Genomic DNA, 10,295 nt, shown 5'->3' with positions numbered 1-10,295 from the left:
AAAAAAAAAAAAAAAAAAAATATAAAATTTTAAAAATAAATAAATTTTTTTTTTTTTTTTTTTTTTTTTTTTTAGAAAGGTGAATCATATTCTGTCAAAATCATGACTGAATGAAAAAAAAAAAAAAAAAAGAAAAAGAATTTTTACATATTTATAAATATAAACACACAACATTATATGCACAAAAAGGTACACATATATAAATAAATATATACATATATATATATATATATATATATATATGTATATTTTTATATTAGCCTTATTTTAACTTTTGGAGTATAGAAAAATTTACGTATGTCTTGTTATTCTTTTACAAATTCTACTATCAACACAATATATCAGCTACACTCTGTACAATATCTTCGATCAAAATATTTTTCATCATATCTGATATTGATTGTAATTGGAAATATGTAGATATTTTATGTTGTTCATTATTTTCATCCATATATATTGTATCATCATATTTATTTGTATAAATGATTTTGTATGTATTTAGATTTACAGCTAAATATTGTTTTTTGTTTGCATTTAGAATATGTACATAGGATTTTTTTATTTGTTTATTATATTTTCGACATCTTTCCATAACAAAATGTGTATCTACAGAATCTTGAACCATATCACTTTTAATATGTACTCCAACTAAACTATCATCCGATGATGATAAATAACAACCTATGACATTTTTATTTTTATTTATTTTTTTTAAGTTATTGATATTTTCTTTTGGTAAGGAACCTTTATATTGAAATGAAACTAAATTAGCTACATTTCCTAGATATTTTTTATTATCACACTTAGAATTTCTGTATGAAGAAATATGACAATTTCTGTTCTTATATATATTACTACAACTGTTATTATTACAACTGTTATTATTACTACTGTTATAATTGTTATTATTGTTATTATTGTTATTATTGTTATTATTGTTATTATTGTTATTATTGTTATTATTGTTATTGTTATTATTATTATTATTTATAATATTTATATTATTTATATTATCATTTAACATTTCTGACTGTTCTTCCTCTTTTGTAATATTTTGTTTCTTTTCTTCTTTCTTATTAACAACATAAAATCCATCCAATTTTATATCGTTTGAATTTTCAGAATTATGAAAACTAACATTTGATAAATTACTCTCAATTATACTCTCATCTATATTTGTGGAACTACCCAATATATAATCTTGTTTTTCTAAATAGCTACACTTTATTTCATTATTCATATAATTATTTAATTGTTTATTATTAATGTTTGTATCTACTCCTTCATCATTTTGCAATATATTTGTATCCACACTTTTTATGTTCTTTATTATTTTTGAATCATCATTTTTATATTTGTTTTTTCTATATCTATTCTTCTTATTTCCTTTTAATAGAATTTCATCTGTACTTACTTTTTCTTCGTGACTTTGTTTAGGTCTCTTATGCAATATTGGATTTTCTATATCCTGCTCATTTTTAATAATGCTTTTATTTTTATTCTTACACTTTTGTTCCTCTAAATTTGGATAATTCTGATCATCTGTGGTCACTGAAATATCAGCACTTTCTTCTTCATCTGAATTTCTAAAATTTTGAATAACAAGTTTTGATGAATTTATTATTATATCGTTTTGTAAAGAGTCTGTAGAATTACTACATGAAGAATTATCTGTGTCATCTTTTTCTTGAGACCAATTATTATATATATTATTAAAATATCCAAATATATAACTCCAAAATGAGTTTGTATAATTAATTTGATTATACCTATCAACATATTTATTAATAGCATCATTACTTTTTTCCCTTTTCATTTTCTGATTATACCTCTGTTTCGTATATGTATGATAATTATACTTATAATTTTTATCTAACATATATAAATTAAAAAATCCTATATCCTTACTAACTATAACGTTTTCATAATCTTCAATAAAATTTTGAGATACATTCAAATAAATGTCCTCATACGCTACCTTAATTGAATATGTTTTTACCTCATCTTTTAATATATTATTTATTATTTGTATCTTTCTTATTTTATTTACTAAATTCTGATTTTCTATAAAATTATTTATTATATCTTTCATAATATCAGAAAAATGTAAAAACCAAAATTTTTTTTCGTCAGTTTCAATATAATCCTTTTGTACATATATATCTTCAAAACAATTACACATATATTCTATACACAAAGAATGTGTTAACAGGGCATCTTCTTCATTTTTCGATGTCTTCATATCGTCATAATAGTTTAAAAATTGATCAATACATTCATCTTGGAAAAATAAAGAAATGAAGCTTTTGAGGAACTTTTCAAATAAGGCTTTTTCATTGGACATATATTTGTAAGAATTATCACCTTCGTCCCTTTTATCACAAATGTTATTATTACAAATGTTATTATTACAAATGTTATTATTATTATTATTATTATTATTATTATTATTATATATATTATTATTTGTAGCACTATTTTTTTTTGCAACAACATCATTACTAGCGGTATCATTATTTATAACCACGTTGTTTATTGTCTCGTATTTTTTTAATAACTTACGATAAAACGGTAAGAAGAAACCTACATCTTGTACCTTTTCATCACTACTTATAATATCATTATAATCGTCACTATTCATTTTTTCGACATATTCATGATTTCCCATTTTATTATATTTATGCCTCTCTAATAATAATGAAAAATCTTTAGAATTATATTTCTTTTCACACATATCAAATGATGAACTTACAGATATAGACTTACCAATGTTAGAAAAAACATTGGTATTATTTGTACTACTATTATTTGAAGATTTATATTTTACATTCTTATTATTCTTCTTATTCAAAATATAAGTCTCATAATTTCTCATGTCATTACTTTTAAAATATTGTGTATCAATTAATACAGCATTTTCTCTTTTCTCATTTTTTAATTCTCTCATCTTATTCTGATTAACCTGAAAATTCTTTATATTCGAATGAGCACGCTTAAAAGCTTCTCTCTCATTCCATACATATTCTAACTTCTTTTCAGAAATATATAACAACAAAATATATTTTTCTTCTTTTTCTAAATTACTCACATTTAAACCTATTTTTTCAAAATCGACTTGATACATATCAAAACGTTCATAATTTATATTATCAATGTCTATATTATTATTTATAGCTAGCTTCTTTTTAATAATATCTAATTTATCTCCTATATTCATATCATCTCTTTGTTCCTCATTTTTTTCAGGTAACGTATTATTAGCGTAAAATAAATTATTATTATTATCATTATCATTATTATTATTATTATATATGTATTCATTATTTGATGACGATATTTCCATATTTTCATTATTTACTATATTATCCATGGTATTTCTCTTATTTATAAGATGAGCTATATTTTTCCTTTTATATAAATTATCACTTCGACTTCTTCTCATTTGGCGTAATATAATTTTATCATTTTTCCTTTTTATATTAAAATCTGGAAGATCAATTGGCCCTATTCGTACACCATCAATACACTCTTCACTATTCAATATTATTTTTTCATCCTCTTCATTATTTCCTTCAAAACTTTTTATTACCGTATTACTTTCCGTATTTAATATATTCGATACATCTTTATTATTCCAAAAATAATCCAGCTCGTTATTTTGTATATCATCTATTTCAGAATCTTCGTCATATATTTTTATATCTACAAAATCTTCCGCGTAATTTGATCTAACATTATCAAACTTTTCTTTAATATTTTCTAATGAATCTTCGCTTAATTGTATATGAGGGATACTGATAATATTCGGTATTTCGGAAGTTAGTTCATCACTTGGAATATGATCATCCAAATATTTATTTTCTCCAAATTGATCATCCAAATATTTATTTTCTCCAAATTGATCATCTAAATACTTGTCATTTTTTATATTGTTTTCTACAATACCACCATCCGCTATTTCATAATCCTTTTTATTATGTGAATCACTGTCTGCATGTTTGTTAACAATATGGCTTGCCACATTTGTAGATGATGAAGAGTAATTTTCTTCTTCACAAATTAGCTTTTGTAGTATATCACTTTGTTTTTTTAATATATTTCCAGTTTTATTACTTAACATATTATTATATTTAACATTTTTATTTTCTTCTATAGTTTGTTCAATACTATCTATTTTATTTTGTACATTATCATTATTATCATTTTGTTCGATAAAAATTGTCTGTATCATAATTTCCTCATCCTTAGCTTGATTTAAATTAGAAGTATATACTTCTTTTCTTTCATGACCTTTCAAGTTTAATGTGCTCAAAAAACTGTCCTTTTTTTCTTTATAATACTTAGATGATTTTTCAATGTTTGCGATTATATCTTTGTTATTTCTTTTTAAATCATGACTATTTATTTCCTCATTAAAAATATTAAGCGCTTGTTTTAAACCACCTTTCTTCTCAGTATTACCTATAGCAGTATCAAGGTCAATTTTATCAAAAGATGATTTATTGTAATTATCTTTATCCTGGGAAATATAATTTCCCATATTAGTTCCTATAGCATTGGGGGTTTCAGATATATTAAATGATACTTCTTCTTTTTCGTTTTTTTCTTCATTTATTGTATTATTATAATAATTATTATTATGATTATTATTATGATTATTATTATGATTATTATCATCATCATTATTATCATTATCATCATCATCATTATTATCATTATCATCATCATTATTATCATTATCATCATCATTATCATCATTATTATCATTTACATTATGCGTTATATTCAATTTTATATTATTCATATTTATCCCATCAAAACTAAGACTATTCCCTTTTGTAGTAGAAAATGTATCCTTATGAACTTCTAGATCTTGAGAATTATTCTTTCCAATTTTATCATTGGAATATGACAAAGGATTTTTCTTTACGTTTTGTAAAGATAATGTTTTTTTATATGGTGATGATGTGTTATTTTTAATGTTATTTTTTCCTTTAATATCACGAATGTTGTATTTATCTTTTTGAACATCATTCAACCTTTTTGTAGATAACACATTTTTACACATGGATGATTTATTTTCAACTTCTTCTTTTACATTTGTTATGTTATTTTTTTGTACTTTTACATTTGTTATATTATTTTTTTGTAGTTCTACATTCGATATGTTATTTTTTCCCACTTCTACAACTGTTACTTTCTTTTTTTCTTCATCAACATTTGTGTTTTCCTTTTTTTTCTTATCACAATAGGATATTTTATCTTCGCATAAATTTAACTTTTTGTTATACAAGTTATCTATATATGATGACTTTTTTGATTTTTTATAATTAGCTGTTTCACTTAATTTTTCATCACCGTTTTTTTTGTATAAATTCTCATTTCCTTTCTTAGAAATTTTATTCTCATTTTTATTATTCATTTCTTTTACATTATTTTCATTCATTTTATTTTCCCTTTTTCTTAATATTATAAATGTTATATATATATATATATATATATGTGAATTACATAAAAAAAAATATATATGAATTACCCATAAAGAAAAGTATATATTTATATATATGTAACACAACAACAAAAAAAAAAATAATAATTATATATATATAACATGAAAATTATATAAAACAATTTATATAAAATATAAATTATTTTCTTCCATGTTTACTCATACATTTTAAATATGATAAATAATTCAAACAATATTAATAAATAAATAAATATATATATATATATATATATATATAATATATATATAACTATATGGGAAAAAAAAAATCATATATTAAAATATTTATATTATTAAATATATCATTTAACATATATATAAAATATATGGCAAAATTTTTATAAGTCACACATTATCTAAGCTTATATATATATATATATATATATATATATATATAACTATTTTAATATATATAATATTAACTATTAATGTAATATGGATATATTCTATATTATCATAATATATATATATATATATATATATAATATATATATATAGTTAAGTTATATAATGGTCGTTTCTTTTGTTTTTTTCCCTTTCTTTCCTTTGCTTTTTTATTTTATTTTATTTATTTTTTATTATCCTGCAATTTTATAATATATATATTTTATATTTAATGAAAACACAACATTATTATATATATATAATAATAATAATATAAAATCCATAATAAATGAATACAAAAGTTGCTAAAAGATAAATAAAAATGTAAATATAATTTTAAATAATAAATATATCTATAAACTGATGAAAATAATATATATTTTATATAACTTTTTATTTTATCAAGTAACCATTTTTGTAATATTATATAATAATGGAAATGTATATTTGTATTTACTTAATATATATTGTGTAAAATATATATTATATTAGGTACCAAAATTTTATATTAATTATAAAAGGTAGTATATATGTTGATACTTTTTATATTAATTTATGTATTAAATGCTTTCATATTTTTAATATGTATATATTATATATAATTATATATATATATATATATATATTGTTTATCAAAGGAATGTTTTTCTCTACAATATAATTATAAAATGAAAAAAGACAGAAAGAAAATTTTTTTTTTTTTTCTTTTATTCAATATAAATGAAATGAACATGAAATGTAAACATTTCATGATTTAACATTTTATAAAAAGTTTTGTTGAGTGTTCATGAATGATAATATATAATATCATTAATGTAATCATACAAACTTTTTTTCTCGTAACTTTTTTAATATATCAAAACTAAAAATATATTTAATTATAAATTATATATAAATAAATATATAAACCATTAAAAAAATATATTAATAAAATTTAAAACATTTGTTTTTTTAAAGATGCCCGTGTCTTCTTTTTTTCATTGTAAAAATTAAAAAATAATTTTTCTTTATCATAAAATTATATATATATATATACATATATATGTTAATCATATATCATATATTTAATTATTACAAGCGAAAATTTAGAAAAATATTTTTAAGGCATAATATTGAGTTTTTTTTTTTTTTTGATATAGCTCTATAAAATCCTGCAAGAAATTATACATCAACAACATGAAAAAAATAAAAATAAATAAATAAATAATATATACATAATTATTTCTGTGATATCTCCATTTTTCTTCTTTTTCTTTTTATATAAAATTAAGAATATATTAATATTTTTCTCAAAAAAAAAAATGAAAATAAAAAGATCATTGGATTATTGTAAATTTACACATTTTTTCATAAGGGCAAAAAGGATATATGAAAATATTATGAACAGCTAGCCAAATAAAAAAAGTAAAAAAAAAAAAAAATTAACATATTTTTGTATGAAAATGTTGTTCATGTTTTTGTTATTTTTAATATATATATGTGCTTCAAAATTTAATGTATATATTTCTTATTTTATTATAATTTCCATGTATAATTGTTTGTGAAAAGTGAAATATTGAGTTATTATATAATAACAAATAATATACATAAATTTATACACCTAGTTTACTCAAAAGAAATAAAAACATGCATAAAAGAAAATATATATATATATATATATATATATATATATATATATTTTTTATGTCGTTCCAAAGAAAATTTAAAATAACGAAAAAATTAAAAATAAATAAATATATATATTCCATTTTAAGAACAATATATTATATATATTGTTAAATTATTCCTTAAGCAAATGTATTAACATAATTATAAATTAATTATCTCATTTGAATATATTAAATACATACTACATTAATATATAATATTTTAAATATATTTTTGTCAACTGATTTGTTTATACAATTGATTTACATAATTATAAAGATATGTTGTTATTTGTCCCTCATCCATATTTGGATATAAATCAAAAATATCTTGCCCTAAATTTAAGTATACAGGTGAGTAATTACAAGTTCTCTCTTTTTCAATTTCATCTACATCAATTGTATTGGGTGGTGGACATATATTATAAGTATTCAGAGCTAATCCTATAAAATGTGTTTTCACCTTGGATCTTTTCGCAAAAACATTAAATGTTTGTATAATTTTAGGGTCAAAAGGGGAAATGTGTATTTTTCCATCAGCTCCTTTTCTATCTCTCCCTCCACTTGGAGCAAGCCAAATAATTTGCTTCCCTTTATTTAATAAATTTCGTAAAACATTTAATGATTTATGATTAAATAAAGTTTTTTCTTCTCTTAAATGTGGAGGATTCTCAATATATTTTTTCGAATATATACATAAAAGATTAGCTGTTACACTAAATGGTCTTGACAAAGGATCCACTCTAATTTTATGTCCACCTATAAAAATAATATTTCTTGAAATTTGTTCAGAGTCTTGAATGTGAAAAAAATATTTTATTATATTTGCATCTGCTTCAATATGGTGATTACTAAATATTATTATATTATGTCCTTTATCTCTCCATTCTTCTATTTTTTTTATATTTGAAATACCAAGAAATTTCGAATTTTTTTTGTCTATCAACTCAGACCAAAATTTTAAAGACCATTCATATAACGTTTGATCATATCTATGAATATTAGGAAACTCATAATTTTTGTATTTTTTAAATGTATCAATATAAATTAAAAAATTATTTAAGAAATCTTGTGAAGAACAAGATTTATGCTTTTTTATTTCATCTAGATATTTCCTTAAAAAACCTTTAAAAGTATTAATATGATCTGTAATATCATAACTCTCTTTTATCAATAAATCTAATTTGTTCATTATTCTATCGTAGGCATCTTCATATATATTATTATTTAAAAATGTTATAAATTTTCTTTTTTTATATGTAATAGGAACTTTTCTATTTATACTTTTATCTATATATTTAGGAAATAGCTTTGTTACAATAGGAGATACACCAAACGTATTTAGGTAACATGATTTATTTTTTACATTCTTTACAATATGAAATTTTAGTACAACAAGAAATAATGTTGTTAAAAAGGAACGAACAGAAAATTTAATCATACTGTGACAATTATATATATATATATATATATATATATATGTGACCCCATAAAAAATAAAATGAATATATATATATATATATTTTTATCAATATTTATCAAATGTTTTAACCTTTTAAGAGGTTATATAATCACATATGTATATAAAATATATGTGTGTGTTATTTTGCCAGAATTTCATTCATTTGGTTTTTTTTATTTCATATTATTTTTTATAAATTTCTATATATATTTAATTCTCATAATTATTTGCACTTCCTTCTTGTATATTTTAAAACTCATATATCAACGTTGTTATTTATGTAACATTTTTATGAGTGGACTTATTTTGCTCTTTATATTTATGTAAATAAAGAGGAGAACATATAAAACCAAATATTATACATATAATATATATATATATATATATATATACGTAGGAATTTTTTTTCATTCATTATTTTCCTTATCCAGTTTTCGAAAATGTTGACAAAATTTATAAGAATATAAAACTATATAATTTTAAGGAGTTCATTTCTTTTTAAATTACATATATATGTATACAATATATATTAAAGAAAGAACAGAATAAATTTTTAAATAATACAGAAAGGGACAAAATATATACCAAAAAAAAGAAAATATATATATATATATATATAAACATATATTTTTTTAAATTCTGTATATTTTACAAAATTATAATACATATACATGTAACATTCATATGTTGAAGTTCCAATAAATAATTGTTGTTCTATTGATTATATATAATTGTGTAAAAAAAAAAAAAAAAAAAAAAAAAAAAAAAAAAATCAAAGAACCTATATATTACATCATATATATATATAATATATAATATATTTTATTTTTGTTTTGATATTATTTAGCAATTCACATATATTAATAATAAGATGCAAACATATAATATTTTATGTTTACAAAAAAATAAAAAATAAAAAATAAATTAGTTCATATTTCATTTTGTGTATGCTTTATAAGGTGGAAAATAATAAAGTTGAACTAATGTATTACCATAAGGATTTTATTATTTTTTTCATTAAATAAAAATAAGATTTTGTCTGAACCATTAATATTATATAATGATAAAAATAATTATCTGGTATATTATAGTTTATATTTAATAAGAAAAGGCCACATTTTGTTTATTTATTTATTTATTACTAAAAAGGCTATTGCATCAATAAACAGTTTGTATAATATATATATTGAATGTATATTATTTAAATAAGGTAAATATAATATCTTTAAATATACTTAGCCATTTTATATGTAATAGTTTTTTTTTTTTTTTTTTTTTTTTTTTTTTTTTTTTT

General features: G+C 19.5%; 2 protein-coding genes across 2 annotated transcripts; both read right to left on the bottom strand.

Annotated features, from left to right (window-relative positions):
- Positions 1-328: 328 nt before the first annotated feature.
- On the bottom strand, positions 329-5,446 carry PRSY57_1317300 (hypothetical protein; the record flags this gene model as incomplete). Its single annotated transcript, XM_012909109.2, has 1 exon — positions 329-5,446. One exon carries the CDS (start codon positions 5,444-5,446, stop codon positions 329-331), a length of 5,118 nt encoding a protein of 1,705 aa, XP_012764563.2.
- Positions 5,447-7,777: 2,331 nt separating this feature from the next.
- Positions 7,778-8,980, bottom strand: PRSY57_1317200 (glycerol-3-phosphate 1-O-acyltransferase, putative; the record flags this gene model as incomplete). Its single annotated transcript, XM_012909108.2, has 1 exon — positions 7,778-8,980. The coding sequence occupies one exon, from the start codon at positions 8,978-8,980 to the stop codon at positions 7,778-7,780; it is 1,203 nt and encodes a 400-aa protein (XP_012764562.1).
- Between the last annotated feature and the right edge of the window lie 1,315 nt (positions 8,981-10,295).

The sequence above is a fragment of the Plasmodium reichenowi genome, chromosome 13 (genome assembly GCF_001601855.1).
Source record: "Plasmodium reichenowi strain SY57 chromosome 13, whole genome shotgun sequence".
In the NCBI taxonomy this organism is placed as follows: Eukaryota; Apicomplexa; class Aconoidasida; order Haemosporida; family Plasmodiidae; genus Plasmodium; species Plasmodium reichenowi.
This window is presented reverse-complemented; position numbering and strand designations above follow the sequence as displayed.